This window comes from Pholis gunnellus, assembly GCF_910591455.1.
Source record: "Pholis gunnellus genome assembly, chromosome: 10".
Classification (NCBI taxonomy): Eukaryota; Metazoa; Chordata; class Actinopteri; order Perciformes; family Pholidae; genus Pholis; species Pholis gunnellus.
The window spans coordinates 7,067,952-7,084,228 of NC_136537.1; the positions used below are offsets into that span (position 1 = coordinate 7,067,952).

A 16,277-nucleotide genomic window follows, 5' to 3' on the forward strand; every position below is an offset into this window, starting at 1 on the left:
TGGACGAACAGTAAGTCACAGACTGGACGGTTGATCCTCGGGGACCTTTTGACTTCTGTTTGAGGCCGTCCAGTAAAAGGTGCCACCTGTTGACAGAGCACGAGCCCTCGGGTGTCCCATTGAAACTCCCAACATGATGTACGGCGGTTTAATGTACTGGACCGCTTTGTTGCAGACGGCACGGTGTTTGCCTGCGTTTGCCTGGAGGCCTCCGTAGATTTACTGAGGTGCTGAAATTCCTTCTCATGGTCTGCATCCTGGCAACTCGGTTGGACTTCGGGAGGGGAGGGGCGCCTCGCAGGCCAATTAAAAGGCAAACAAACACTTGGAAAGCGGGGAAAGAAAGACGCGGTTCGGGGTATTTTAGAACAAAACCTAAAAAAAGGTGCGAGGAGTGAGGGGAAAAACATTTGGGAGCAACTGTCGCGTCCCTGTTTAGAGCTCGGTCTGTGTGAACGCTGCCATGTGTAGCTCACCACCTGCCAGCAAACACACCGACTCCCCTCGACACACACACACACACACACACACACACACACACACACATACACAGACGGGCCGTCCTCTGATGCAATGTGTGCGGATGTTAGGAGAAACAACATGCTGAAATGAAACGAGAACATGCTGGTGTTTAGATTGTGGAATGTTGACATCGTTCATCTTAGTTTAACACGCTAGCATGCTAATATTTGCTAATTAGCAAGTAAAGCTGAGGCCGATGGTAGATGTTTGGTCCTAATCCAAAGTATTGGACAAATTCATGTGCTGACCAGATGATGGAGCTAGATTTTTTTTTTTTAAAGTGGTAAAAATGAATTCTGAGAGGAACGTGAATGTTTGTACCACATGTCATGAAAATCCATGTGATAGCTGTTGAGATATTTCAGTATGAAGCCAAATGTGGTGACCGACCAACTGACCAAGTTAAGACAGATTCATGTGAAGAAAGTGGGGATCAATAGCATTCAAGCTCTAAATGAGAGCAGATGAGCCGCAGATTGAAGAATAATAAGAAAAAAAATTGTTTTTTGGAATTAGAATAAGAATTTGGCTGCATAATCCTAGGCGTGGCCAAAATGGGCTAGAGCAGCGAGCCGTGCCCTTCTCCACAATACGGGAGGATGGGTGGGGTGGTGGGGTGGTGGGGTGGTGGGGGGCTGTGGCTTCTGCCCCACTGGCTGACTGCCACTGCCACGGCTGCGGCAGCGAGGAGGGGTGGGATGCATGTTTGTGTCGAAAGTGATGCTGCGCTTTTGGCACGGCTGAGCCACAGCGCGATCCGGCAAGAGCCTCCACATTTACCACAAGAGGGAGAAACCTCAAGTCGCTCTGGGCTGGAATCTTCTGCAATTAAAAACAGAAAGAAGAAAAAAAACAAAAAAAAAAACAAGCAAAAGGAAGCAGGGAGGAAACAAATAAAAGAGACATTTTTTCGGAGAAATGCTCCAGTATGTTTTCCATTAGGAGGAGAGGAAATCTGGCGCTCTCACCCCTCCCCTCTCTCTCTCCTCCTTGTGTTTCGAGAGTTGCATCGGGCTCAGACAGCCAGCTGGACGCTCAGAACATGCAATCAGGACGGCTGTAGGCATCCCGCAGAGCCACAGGGTCCAGCTCCCCTTCAACACAAAAGCGCCAAGTCACACCCAGGAAACAACGCCAAAACATGTGGCGGATTGCTCAATGCGGGCCAGCCCAGACAGAGACACAGAAACCACAAGTCTGTCACTGCCTCCCACACATGACATGAACTCCACACAGGGTCACTGTTCGACACGACAGCTGCAACTGAGCCATGAGTCCGAGCCACTGGTTGACCTGCGCTGAGAGAAATCAACCTGCACTCACTGATCATCAGCTGTGGTCTTTTTTTTGTTTTGTTTCTTAAACGTGAGCCGGCAGTAAGATCCTGGTCCACATTTGACCATGAATCACAGAGGAGTGGACCCGAGCTGAAGATAGGGAAACAAATATCTTAGCATTAACGTCATCACTGTTGAAGTGAATGAGTGATGTTAGGAGTGAAACGGGGAGGGGATGAGTAATGAAGACAGAAAGAAATGCTCTTCTTGTCAGTGTGTGTGTGTGTGTGTGTGTGTGTGTGTGATTGGGATCAGGCCCCGTGTTGTGTCCTCCTCTCCGCGTGCAGGACAAGTCTGGACAAGCTGCTCATGACTCGGCCCAGACGGAATCTGCTGCTCTGAACGTTTCTATCAATGCCTCAACACATCTTGTCTACAAATCTAATCTACAGAACTTAAGGCTCGCCATGCGTTCACCACAAAAGTAAAGTTTTTAGGGACGACACTGCTGACCTGATCTCTGGGTTTACACTCATAGAGTATACTGGCTCAAAGCTGCTTCAAATGACATTAATAATTGTCAGGTAATGTGAAATGGGTCATATTTTAGTGACAAACCCACAGAATATGATCACAAGTCTGCCGTTCCCGTCAGCTTGCAGAGCATCTTTAGTGTCTTTCAGCTCATTATTTTTGTTTTATCGCCCTCATTTTGACTGTTTTGGTTCACTCTCATCGCTTTCATCAATCTCGCAGCTGTTTTCAGCAAAAGGTTACGAAGTTGGCAACTCCCGCATGAGCAAGGAGGATTCAGCGGCTAAAGAGACAGATATTTCCCTCAAGAGCTGATGGACACCAGACGTAGACGCAGGGTGAGTTCAACAGGACAGAAACACGGCTGGTCAGCTCAGTAGTTAGAAAACAGGGAACTATTGTTTCAACAAAGGAGGCGAGGAATGAGTGTTGAGACAATCAGTTATATTCCAGCGAACTATAGAAAGTACAGCAGGTCAAAGTTCACCACGAGGACTGTCTGTAAATGTTTACAACTTATGACTTTGACTGTTCACTTTTGTTTCTCTTCCAAATAAGGTTGTCTTGTGTTTCCTGCCCTGTTAGATTTCCTCTTAGCAGTGCTGCCGTTCCCAAATCTCTGTGATTTACTAGGTGAGTCAAATCTTATCGTCCCCTTGTGATAGGAAATGTGGCCAAAACTAAGATAATGAAACACAAACTGTAATAAACTGAAGTTACCAATTCATTTTTAAGGTGCCAAAGAAACTATAAGGTTTTAGTGTTTTTCTGTTATGGCGTCGCTGGCGAACTTCAGGCGTTTCAGAGCTTTGGTTAAGAAATATTAAACTATGGCTTTAATTGTTTCCTATTTATCTGAGAGATCTTGTAAAGCCACAAACATTCTGTACAGCAGATTATATACTTTTTTAATCAGCCGATGCCTCGGGGGACAAATAAAACACACAACTTTTCACAATAAATGAAGGAAATGAGCTTTCCTTAAACCTAATCCCCCCGTGAACACGACGTTTGCGGACGTGCCGTTTGGAGCAGAGGAGCCAGGAGGGACGCAGCACGGAGAATGAACGAATGAGGGGACGCCTTGGGGAGAAAGACAGACAGACACAGGAATGACAGGAGGCACTTTCCACAGAGTGAGTCATGGAAAGCTCCTCAGCCGGGCAGCTCGGCGTTTGGGACGGCACGGCCGGCCCCGCGGTCGCCGCCCGCTCTCATCACTCAACTCTTATTGAATCTGAAAGCGTAAAAGAGGAGGGGGACGTATGCTCTCTCAGTCTCCTCTCTGTTGCTTTCCTTCTCGTCTTGTCTTCCTCTTTCCGTCCGCGGTCGAGTAAGTCACGCAGCGGGAGCCCTGCCTCAGACAGTTAATGCAGACAAGATTCATTTCCTGAGGTTAATTCCAGTTGGAACAGAACACACAGAGGAAAGGAGCTCTCCAGTCGAGTGTTAAACTGGGCGTGTGTCCACTCCACCTTTTCTGACTAAGCCCATAAGGCTATTTCCAGATTTCTCCAGTTTAGACCGAAACCTGAATGAATGTTTAGACTGCGTTGCCAGGGACTTTGTTCCTCTGGTAGATGAAACTCTTAACCCTCTGCATATATTTAAGATAGCAGATTACATACATCGTAGCCAGTTCATCTTCTGCACGAACAAACCGCTGTGTCTTCTGTGTTTATTCAGACGTTCTGTGTTCAGATCAAAGCATGAACACACGGGGTTAAGTCCCCCCAGTATTAAACATATCTGGTATGACAACAATTTTCAATCTGTTTTGAGGCTAACCAAATGAAAATCTTGACTGATGTCTGTGAATGTGCCTGATTGTCTGTATGGGGTTTAATAGTTGAAAAAAAAAAGTCCCATTCCTGCACAGGCCGCTGGTTGCTAAATCAGATTACGCCCCTCAGACAATCTCTTTTTGTCCGCTGCTCGTCTTCCTTACACGTTATCGCAGTGGTTCCCAGAGTCATGTGTTGCTACGAAACCCTCCGTTTCAACATCAGCAGACTGTGACTGCGCGTCCCATGATCACACCTAGCAGCGGCCGGCGGACGCTCGGTTAAGTAAGCGTATAATGCCTACAGTGGGCTGTGGGGCTGTCCTGCTAGCTTAGCGTGTAGCTTACAGAAACCCAGAGATGATGGCTTGAGAGAGAGAGAGAGAGAGAGAGAGAGAGAGAGAGAGAGAGAGAGAGAGAGAGAGAGAGAGAGAGAGAGAGAGAGAGAGAGAGAGAGAGAGAGAGAGAGAGAGAGAGAGAGAGAGAGAGAGAGAGAGAGAGAGAGAGAGAGAGAGAGAGAGCTGGAAAATAGCAAAAGGGAGCCAGAGGAACTACCCCATACTGACAAGGTATGGCTCTCTAGCGAGATGAAAAGGCGAGGAGCATGTGAGGGGATGATGAAGTCAGGGAGTGCTAACACGTTGACAGGTCCAGAGAGGAGCCTCAGCTCCCCCCTGAGCACCGCCGCCCCAAACAAAAGGCAGAAGAGGAACAGAGGAGGCCTCCGACCCTCGCAGGGAGACCCTCTGATGACCGGGCAGAGACAGGAAACAGGAAGTGTGACCCCTGACCTCTTTCTGGTTGGGAGGGAGGGGGTGTGGGGGGGGGATTTCAACACGTGACTGTGCCCAGTGACAACAAGGCCAGGATGTGTGGGTCAGATCAGAGACCGGCGGCAGGAAGACTCAGCTGTTCTGACAGTTCAACAACAAAAAAAAGCTGAGGATCAGCAGAGACATATTGGCTCGAGAGAATGGAAAGCCTGGTTAGCGAGCCCGGTGCCTGGCTTGTGCAGCAGGGTTTTTATAAGCCGGCTGCGTGATAATTACACCCAGTGGGGGGGCAGTGGGGCGGGAGCAGAGGGGCGGAGTGGGAAGAGAGAGGCGACCCCGGCTCGGGCCTCAGGGCGGGGGACAGGCAGGCGGGGAGGGAGGGAGGGAGGGAGGGAGGGAGAGGTGGAGGTAAGGAGGAATGGGTGGCAGTGGTAGAAGGCATGGTCGGGCCTCATTAGCAGGCAGACTAATTGGGAGGAAAAGGGCCCTCACATGCTACGTCTGACCTCCCAGCCAGCAGGGGAGAAAGCTGGGTTGGAAGAGGGGTGTGCAAGTGTGTGTGTGTGTGTGTGTGTGTGTGTGTGTGTGTGTGTGTGTGGAGGTTAAGGGGGGGGGGGGATATCTGATCGTTGTATTCCTAAAGTCAAGGAACCATAACTCCTCATAACTCCTCAAATCCTAAATACACCGTGAAGTTAGAAGTCTCCGGAAAGCGAAAGGATAACATGCGTGCGTGGTGCTCTAACAGGGATACCGACTCTGCCTCTGCAAACGCCCCGCAGCTCCTCGGAGGTTTACGCCAGGTGTCACACTTCATTTAAAAAGAACCCCTCGTGGCTTATCCCCGCAAACAAATACAGCGGGCGAAAACAGCTCTCCTTCCTCCTCCGCTTCCAGGCCAATCGTACTTTGCACACATAAAAAACGAGGAAGGCGAGAGGACGAGGGCCCTGAGGGGGGGAGTGTATTAAATAACGCTTAAAAAAAAAAAAAACTCAGTAAATAACATCAAACAGAAGTCGGACTCTTTGACTGGGGCGAGCATAATGGCCAGGTTAGCAAGTGTAAGTTTACAAAACAGCAGGCCCAGTCTGACACCCACGGTGTCTATTAGTCTGATAGTAAGCACAGCCTGTAGGAAGAAAGGCCACCGCATGCTAGCCTCGTCACGAGGCGGCTTCCATTCTGTCTCTACTGTAATTATTATGCTCTCAGCACTGTGTTCATTCACGCATTTCAAAGCCTGTTTGAAGCGCTGCTTTATTTCACGGCCGCTTGTGTGCTCGTGTGTCACCGCTGCGCATGAAAATGGAAATGTATCTGCTGTAGTCGTATTCCTAACTGCGTGTGTACAAGATGGAACTGCTGCCAGTGGGTGCACAGCAGAAGCTGTCCCAGCTCAAGTGTGTGCGAGTTACATATTAAAAGAAGCGCATTCTGCAGAAGCGCGAACGCGCGCGAGGTGTCGAGCACACGCTGCCCAGGCTCCGGTGGCTCGGAGGAAGTGAGGCTGCGTGATGGAATTTGTGGCGCTCGGGATCTGGTTTATTTTCCACCCTGGATTCCTGTCCTACCTGCAGGATTTTCCCAGGTTCTGGCTTCAATTAGACTGGGAAGCTGGGCTGAGAGAGGAGAGGGGGGGGGGGGGGTCCAGGGGTTTAGGAAAGGGCGAGGGCGGGAGGTGGGAAGGGCGACGGAGCTGGAGTCTGTCACACACAGCTCAGCACAGCTGGGGAAGATGGAAAGAAAGGCGACGGACGGGGAGATAGAGAACGCTACAACATGCGAACGAGGTGCGAAAATAAAAGCGTTGGCACGCAACGGGAAGATGTTTGCTCTCCCTCAAATGACAGAGCAGTCAGATGAAATAATTGTGTTTCGCCGAAAGCGTTTTGTAAAAAAAAATCTTCAACAAAGGTGTCTTTCATATGCGCGGTGTTCCGAATGTATCTCTCCACAGTGTCATGTAGCCAAGAAGAGGCTGTCAGAATAATCCCAGGAGGTCTGACCCTCCAAATAGCAAACCCATCTGACAAATGAGTGGGAAACCCTCTGTAATCAAAGACCAATCACATAATTGCTCTATTTTGCCACTAGCTCAACCATCTCCTGTGAGATTAGCTGTGCGGAGGAGAAACCCGATACTCTGGGAAGTTAAACAGATGTTGAGGAAAACAAACTCATCTCCTCACAACGAGAGCGCACCACCAAAATAATACGTTCTAATTTAGGAGCGCTGCCTCCACATGCATGTCTCCGCACAAGGGAGCTCACTAGGCCAGTTTTTTTTTATATAAAGAACCGGGAGTGTTAATGTTCTCGTTGGTATCACAGAATATCTCCTGTCACAGTCGGGGGGAAAGCGTACTCTTTATCAGCTTTAACACACATGCATATACAGGCCTCAGCCCTCAGACAGGAATTTGTTACACAGCATGCAGAGAAATGTCTCCGGCTCTCTCGCAGGCCTGCGCTGTTTAAAGATTCCAAGTCGAGAAGCAATAACCGACGGAGAAAGACATTTCTCTTCCATCCATTTATAGTGCACAGTTCACTTTAAACTTGGCCGTGGCTCAGTCATGACATCAGCTGCTTCAGGCGTGAGAAAACGCTGTTTTATAAGCATGAGGCGACCGGCTCTGAGAAGGGTTTTTTCTTTTTTCTTTTTGGTGTTTAGTTTAGCCTCGCAGAGGCACAAAGGCAAAGGGTCTCCCTGCCAGATTGTCTCTGTATCTGTGGATTCTCTGATCAACACTGACAACGTGAGAAATGACACATTTCCGCTGCATAGTTGCATTTCACAGGGCTATCGTCACGGAGCACTTAGGAGTGCAGGAATGAAACATCGGGGGGATTAAAGTTGGAAGGAAGTGGATTCTTTGGAGGGGTCCCATGTTCCCCTCGCTGTTGGGAGAGAGTAGCCCCTATATTTTACGACGTGGTCTCGCACACTGCGGGGCTGGGACTGATTCCTGCTTGGAAAGTGGGTCAGTACAAGCTGGAGGAGCCGTTGATTGTGCTCACCGCTTGAGCCAAAAGCAGAATAATGTTCATTCAAATGGAAAACGTGTGCAGGATAAAGGAGCCTTGCAGGACTTGTATAGACCAGTTTGTGTGTCCTGAATGCGTGGACAAATAATGTACACATTCTTCAGTCTGCAGCTCTGAACACACTGTACGCGGTGCTCAAAGAAGACATCATGAGACTGGAACACTGCAGTTTTTAAATCAGCGTGGCGCTCTCCCTGGTTGACTTCCAGGAACACTGCACATACTATCTCATTGTTGGCCTGTCCTTCTGCACGCCGCGTACCAACTGGGCAGACGAAAGTAATTATCTGTGAGTTGCGGCGTACTCTCCTATCAGATGGTTAATTAGTCTGTTTGCTTTTAGCCCTGCAACATCCAGAGCTGGTGGTCTTTCAACTGGCGGGGGAGGCGGAGACCTTGTAAAACTGCTTTTAACTAAACAACATCACTTTCTCCAGTGCCTTCAGAGGTTGTTTACAAGACGCCGGCTCAGAGCAGCTACAGGGACCAAGAAATACTGCGTATAGTCAATAAACATTTAGCAGGGTTATAAAGCAAGTTTAAGGGTTTGCCTCTGACATCTGCCTTCTCCACTGGCAGATATGTTTTTTTGTCACGCTAGCATCACGCATCTATAGACGGCAATGTCAGATTGCCGTGGAATTCTGCACAGATTCATGGTTCCCTGAGGGTAAATCCTAATGACATGCTGATCCCCTGACCTTTAAATCTAGTGTCATCAGGTCAAAGGTCGCATTGATTAAGTCAAATATCTCAAGATCTACTAGATAGAATGACACAACATTTTGTGAAGGAATTCATGGTTTCCAGATGATGTATCCTAATAACTTATCGACTAGCGCCATAATGAGGCTTTGAGTGAAATGTCTTCACATCTATTGGATTTATTGTCTGATTCTGAGCTTCAATACTTTGTGTTTAGGGCCAATTAGAACATGTCTGCATGGTAACACGTTAAACTACGACGGTGAACATGGTAAACATTATATTAGCATGTTAGCCCCTACAGACTCGGTTTGATGTTTTTTTTGGGGTTAGGGTTAGATGACATGTCAACACTATATGCCACAGAGAAGAACCTGAAGAATAATTTGAGACGTAGTTCTTTCACATTGTCATTGTGAGCATGTTTTCATTCTAACTCTAACTAACTATAACTCTATCCTCCTGTAGACTCTTAGTCTTGTTCTTACTTTACCAGTGAACAATCAATGTGTTTCTAAAATGTTAGCTAATAAAAAAAATGGATAAAGAACTGGATAAGACAAAATAACAGGAACAGCTTATAATGTGAATTGAAACATCAGCAGCTACCCGAGTGAGTGAGCTCTCTTAGGCACAATAAAACCTATTCAAAGGGAGTTATTTTATTGCGGGACTATTGTTTATATTGCATCACCCTTTTAAGGCGTTCCTGTTAGTTTGTGTACCTCGGTGTAGTGATGATTTGTCGTAAAAAAAATATCTGTGTAATCTGATTCCCGCACAAACGTCTGAGTCATAAACCGTTTTACTGCACGTGAAATATGCAATCAAGAGCAGTCGGCCTTTCGTCAGATGTTGCTCCAGCCCATTGATGTCGAGATCTGAAGGGAAGTAGGAAATGTGCTCGTCTCTGCTGTACGGTCATCAGATATGCGATTAAAAGCTCCCATGTGGATAGCCAATCTGCATACATATCAGGCGTTTATGTAAACAGAATCAAACGCTCGTAAATGTCCACATGTAGACCGCGTCATCAGTGCAACATGGGAGCCAATGAGGAACGAGTGTTCGGTTACCGAGAGCATCTGATCACATGCAGGCAGGAAGAGCTCGACCGTGTCCGTGTTTCTAATGGATTGTCTGAATGTCTGTAACATAATGAGCTCTGTCATTTCGCCAAACTGCATTTTCTTGCAAAACCTCATCAAAAGCCCATCAGGAACCCGATCCCCGCGGTAAACGCTCTGCGCTGCTGCAGCTCTGCTTGTTATCACATCGGCGTAAATGTTTGTCCCTGTCGGGGCAGGAAGTTTTCAAAGGCTTATTCTATTAGAGCGCGTACGTGTACATGTCCTGTGTTTTTAGGATTATAGGATGATCCCAGTTTATTACAAGTAAACACACACATGCACACAGAACTGTATTGGGTTTGTATTTTTGGCCACCATTCCTATTGGTATCAAAAACATCATACTCAACAAGTTAACTGCTGAGGGACGCTGAAGTTAGATGGGGGCGAGGGACGTGCAGGCAGACGATCGAACAGATTTTAAGCAAACTGCCCGGTCTGATTATCTGACCGCTTTTGTTTCTTGCCCTGTCGGACTTTATGCCATCAATGTTGCTCAAATATAGAGTAGCTGTAGTTAACGGCAACAGTATTAAATTGAATTATTACAATAATACGACCCACATTTCTATACACTGGAATCTTTTAAACCGAAGCTCTAGGATGAATCCTTTTTGGGGGATTCTGAAGAGGGCAGAGGTCAAGTAAACACCTAAAGGTCCTGTTCAAGTGTCGCTCCTCTCGCCTACAGCGGGACCAAGCGCCCATGAGGTAATACAGCAGAAGTAATTGGGAAAATTACACCGTCTCAAACCACCACCCTCTCTGGATGTCAGGGCTGGAGTGGAGGATCTCCCAGGTTGTTTAAACAGGAGAGAAGGATTGTAATCCACTGTGACAGGCCTGCAGCACTCAGATGCTCAATCACATACATGCAGACAAAAAAACCCGGACACACATGCAAACACACTTTGCAGCTGGAAGATGGTGTGTGTGTTGTGTGTGTGGGGGGGGGGGGGGGCACAGCAGCCATCCGACGTGTTGACAGCTATAAGTGTAACCACGAGGAACCAGGAAATGCAGACAGATCTGTGGCCCGATACGTCTACCTACAGAGGCCGACTTCGAGCCTACATCCGAGCATCTCTGCACTCCTGCCAGCTCACTCCAAAAGGTGGTTTCCATGGCGACGGCGGCGCCGACGGGAAAAAAAAAAAGTGGGGCTTCGGCCTTGACGTCAGCCGTGGGCTTGCTGCGGATGGAGGACATCATTTCTGTCCGTCACAACAACAACCTCCATCGGCCTCGTCTGCTCGCCTTTTCAGTGGATTTGTGTCTGAAAGGAAATTCTTTTGGTTTTCTTTGCAGCGCAGATGAGACACAGAATAACATCTATTCACACGTTTCCTGCCAATAGTATTTCTTTGTGTTCACAAAGAGCAGGGGCTTGACATCACCTTGAGCACAGATGTTCAGTGGTCTTTCTCCCAAATATGAAGGAGAAGTGGAACACAGAGGAACTGCTCACTTGAAGAGGTCAAACTTACCGTGAAGCACTGGAGAAGCGGCACGCTGTGTACAAACACACAAACAATGGACACATCACACGCGAGCACAGCTGACCTGGTTGATGTGTTTGAGTTTGTCTATGATCTGGCTGATGATCGGCTCAGGGGGCTTGTTGCTTCGGGACTCGGAGCCGGGGTGCGATCGCTTCAGGCCCGGCCCAGGAAACCTGACAGGACGGGGAGAAAAAAATGGGCTCAGTTCTACTTTCTTCTGTTAGATTACCTTTTAGGGCATTTCTTGCCTTCATTAGATTGTACAGATAGATAGACAGGAAAGGGGGAGTGAGAGAGAGAGAGGGGGGGGATGACATGCAGCAAAAGCTCCCCCCCTCCAAACACTTGTGTTTGTGAGTGTTTGGAGGAGTTTCGCTGAATTTAGAAACCTCAACGTAAGCTTCATGAGTAGAGGACATAATTAACTGGACCCCGCTTTCGCTCCAAACAAGGCGCTTGTCACCATCTAGTGTTGACAGGATGAATGACATCTCATCTGTTTTTGTAGGTTTTGGGACTGGAAAGTCAATTAGTAACTCAACCCTATCCAAAAAGGACCAACTGTTCCCATGAAGACACTACGTCTAGAAAGTTAAACATTTTGAATGTCTCCAGATAACTTTTTATATTTGCAATAAAAACTGTGGAGACTGTATACTTCTTAGAAAAAGAAAGTATCCATGTCCAAAATGTCATCATCAGGGGTTATTAAATGTTGATACAAAATGTTTTTTGCCACAAGGAGTTCAACAGTCAAACAAAGACTGGCTGATGATTCACTCCACGCACATTAAACTGGCCCATTAGTGGCTTTGTAATCATATCTAGTGTTAATGAGCGGACATTAGCGGAGGAGTCCTCTTGTCCCGCCTTAGCAGCGAGGGTTTGTTTATGCGCGACCAGCCTGCGGGCGGGCGCTTACACGTCTCTCTGTGTAACCGAGGAAACGCGGCTCTGTTGACACCTGTGTATGTTCTCAAGAGGAGGAGCCGGGTGAGTCTGAAAACGCTCCTGCAGGTGTTCCTCCGCTGCTGGCAGTGGCAGCCATTAACCCCTTCCCACCACATCCTCGCCACTCATCACCTACTCCTGCAGCGCGCTTAGATGAGTGAGATTGTGTGTGTGTGTGTGTGTGTGTGTGTGTGTGTGGAAAGCATGAGGTCATACTCTGTTCTCATCTCTGTGACATCGCCCTGAGCACCAACACACACCTACACACACACCTTTCACATGCCATCTCCACTCATCAGTCTTTCGCTCTCCCCTCAGCCAGACTTTTCATTAAACTCAAATTACATTTCCACAGTTATTTATTCTTCTTATTAGCCATGATCTCACCCCCTTCTCCGCCGCTAATTATCACATTAATAATGGAGTGAGATGTGTGATCCATTCAGGAGGGAGGGGAAAAAAAAAAAAGGAAATATGGGTCGAGGAAGGAGGATTAGGGGAGGGAGATTTTGAGTGGAGATAAGGAGCCGAGGCAGGTTAGTGTTTCACACGATAGGTGCCGGTCCAAATGATTGTTCACCGAGACATAAGTCAGCGTGCATCGCCGTTAAACCCAGTTTGACCACTGATAGTCTCAGTCGGCAGCTCTCAGTTTGTTATCTGATCGTTTCTTAGTTATTGTTCGCTGCTAGCAGGCCTGATCAGATCAGTTAGCTCCAGTGATAGCCTAATCTAATCTAACACCAATTACCACGCTATTAGGCCCCGTCTGAGTGGGACGCCTCACACGTCAGAATAAACAACAGCAGGAGAAGACGCTGCAGGTGATGAAGGGGAAACCTAAATTGGGGTCTGACGCTTTTCACACCACCTGATCACACTTTCCAGTCCCTCAGATACAGGCCGGGTCAAAGGTCAGGGTGTGTGGTGGTGCAAACAGTGCGGTTGTCACGATTAATTCACTGCACGTCTTCAGGCTGAATTGTCATCTTGAGCAAAACGAGAATCAAATTTAGATGATATCGTGAAAATAGCTGCGAGGGACTGTATGACAATTATTGGGGGTGGCGAACCTTATCTTTCACTTCGTAAAAAAAACAAAACAGCTAAGCTCTCTCCGGGGGCGTTAATACTTTCTTTCAACGCTCGTCTTGACAAACTACAACACCTTCCCTACAAAGTGTGAAAGTAACATAACACTGTTGTATTGGTACAACTTGTTTAACAGTGTACCTCAAATGAAATCTTAATGGGATTTCTAGTGTGTGCCACCAGTGGAGACGCTCGCTAGTGGCACGGCTCTAAGTCACTCTGGGCACCATTTTGGATGGAAATGCATTGCCATGAAATTCAGCACAGATATTCATGGCCCACAGAAGATGTACTAATACTGACACTGACACAAATACTGTAACCGAATACCAGCAAAATGAACGGCATTCCCATCTGCCTTAGCTTTACTGTGTTTACTCATTGTTAGCACACGTTAAAATGCTAACATGGTGAAACCATAAATGAATTCAGAATGATAAAATAAAATTCAGACTACCCTTCCAACAACACCTTCCCTTTTTATTGACCTCCTCTCCTATTCACTTCCATACAGCCCCTGAATAAAATGTTCCCAGCTGACATCTCCTCTTTTATCATGCGCGTGGTTTACACTGCCATTAGATCCAAAAGAGGAATGCAAATTCAATGTTTTGAGTTGGCGCGGCGTCACATCTGTTATCACAGTTATCCGTGTTACGCTGTTTGATGTGGTGAGAAGTGCTGCTCCTCTGATCTTGGCTCCAGGTAGGATGGTAAACACGCCTGATGAAAAGCGCCACATTTAGCTCCGAAGATTTCTCCTCAAGTATCGTGAAACGTTCAGTACCCGACCCCTGCAGCGCTTATACCCCCCCACACACCCACCCAATCTAAATATATCCACTTGAGACAATAGGAGAATGAATGCCCCGTTTGGCTCTGGAGACGGTCCTATCTGGGGAGGATAATGGAAGATGATCCAGAACAAATCTCAGAGTGAAAATGTTCCCTGAGTGAATGTGCAAGCATACTTGCCCTCGCAGACGACACGGAGAATTGCTCGCCCGGGGACACTGTAATCTCTCCATCATTCCGAGTCTCCTTTCCTGCCTCCCTGCACCTTCCTATCGCACTGTTTGGTCCGGCATGCAATCATGCCCTCCGGACAGCTCTGCCCCCATCGCTAACCTGATGCCTCTTCTCAAGATTGAGACTGTTTTTCTATCTCTGTGACAGACTCTCTTTCAGCAGCTTGAGAATTTATTCTCGGGCCCTCCTTCAGGAACGAGAGGTAAGACATTAACCTCCAGCCGCTTTCTGTCTGAATTGTGTGCCTCTGCGTTGATTAAATTCCACACATAATTTACAAAAGCAAAAAAAAAAAGGTTAAAAAAAAACGGATGATATCTTTAACTATGTATGCCAAATTGAAATTGGGGCCAGCTGATGGTGCGGGCGGAAAAAAAAAGGAGGGAGTTATGATGTGTGGAGCCAGAAGGACAGGGGTGAAGAGAAATATTGCGCAAAACCAAATGAGGTTCTGCAGGGTAGCGCGGGAGATGTTGGATGAAGGAGCGAGAGAGCGATCGAAACAGCAATTAACTAAGCGGGAATAAGGTGACAGCGCGCCTGACATTAATAACATCCCATCGAGCCAAAGTCAAGATTTACACTCGCGCTCGGTGGGAGAGGGGGGCCCTCGTGCGGAGCTCATCAGCTCTGATCAAACTTACCCTTCAGCTCACCTACACTCTCCTCCTACATGCTGCTGCTGGATTATTGAGGATTCAGGAGTCAGAGCAGGACTATTTGCGGTCATAAACTGGTCATCTAGTGAAGGCAATAAACCCGAGGCAGGTCGTAGGGTGCATTCCTCTATAGTGTGTGTTACAGCTCTTCATACAGGCAAAACCAGACACTGATTTACCTGTCTGTCATCTCCTGCCCGTTCCAGCAGAGGGAGTGGTTCGCCGGAGCGGGCTCACGGCTGCACAGCGCCTCCCCGAGACCGCTGTAGAAGGAGCTGAAGCCCTTCAAGCTGGATATGAACTCCCTGAGGTGCAGGAAAAGAGAAGGAAATGTTCAACGCAGAGAGAGGCAAAGAACAAAAACTTTCAGTTGATCTGAATATGGCTCTAGATAGAGCGAGAGGAGAGACACGAGGAAAGAAACAGATTCTACTTGATAGCAGTGAAAGCAGGTCGATGAGATCCCCCTGGAGAGAGAGAGAGTAACAGAGGCTATATAAGCAGCAGCTCCAGTCTTAATTGACATTAATCTGGCCATTGTGCTGCCGAGGCCAGCAGCCCCGCTGGGCATTATTACACTGTTCATTTAAGCCTGAAGTGCATCAGGGGTGTGGGGAAACACTCGAGAGGGCGAAAGACTGAGTGTCGCAAGGAAACAGCAAGAAACCTGTCCGCGGTGTCAGGGACAGCGTTATGTCTGCCAGACATATAATCGACCCTGCAGCGGTCTGGAGAGCGAGCGCTGCTTCATTAGCCGGAGGGCATCTCACCTGCGGAGGCCACCCAGAGTCTCGTCAGAGTCCGAGGGTGAGGGCCAGGGGTTGCGGGCCGCGGAGGCAGCGGGAGGCGGCGGAGGAGGAGGAGGAGATTCCACCGAGCGGGAGGCGCGCTGAGGAGTTTGTCCGCACATCCCGCTCACCTGCAGAGGAGAGAGGGAAAAAAAAACAGAAGTGAGTGAGCGAGTTCAGTTTCCCACCAGACCTCTTCACCCCACTTGTGTTTTCATCGCTCCCATTCCCGAGCCGCTTACGCCTGTTTGTTCAAAACACTCAATAGCAATGACACTGCAGATAATCAGAACCTGTCAGCAGCCAAACTGCCGGCCTTACTCAGCTGAGCCCCTCTGCAAATTGTCATCTGCTTGGGTTTGTTTATTTCTGAGTAGTGATGAAAGCAAGGGGGGAAGGGGGGGGGGGGGGGGTTTGCATAACAAACAAGCCATTGTACCCTCTGCCAGCCGGTTCCGCCTTGTACGAATTTGTAATCATAA

The 16,277-nt window shown here is 47.9% G+C and overlaps 1 protein-coding gene across 1 annotated transcript in view; it reads right to left on the reverse strand.

Annotated features, from left to right (window-relative positions):
- The window catches only part of gpc3 (glypican 3), a gene marked incomplete at its 5' end in the record, with an annotated part of 96,142 nt that overhangs the window by 15,453 nt on the left and 64,412 nt on the right, over nt 1–16,277 (reverse strand). Inside the window, 3 exons of the mRNA XM_079167115.1 lie at nt 11,338–11,449; nt 15,187–15,312; nt 15,778–15,926. Coding sequence (XP_079023241.1) covers nt 11,338–11,449; nt 15,187–15,312; nt 15,778–15,926 — 387 coding nt within the window. The remainder of the gene's footprint in view (nt 1–11,337; nt 11,450–15,186; nt 15,313–15,777; nt 15,927–16,277) is intronic.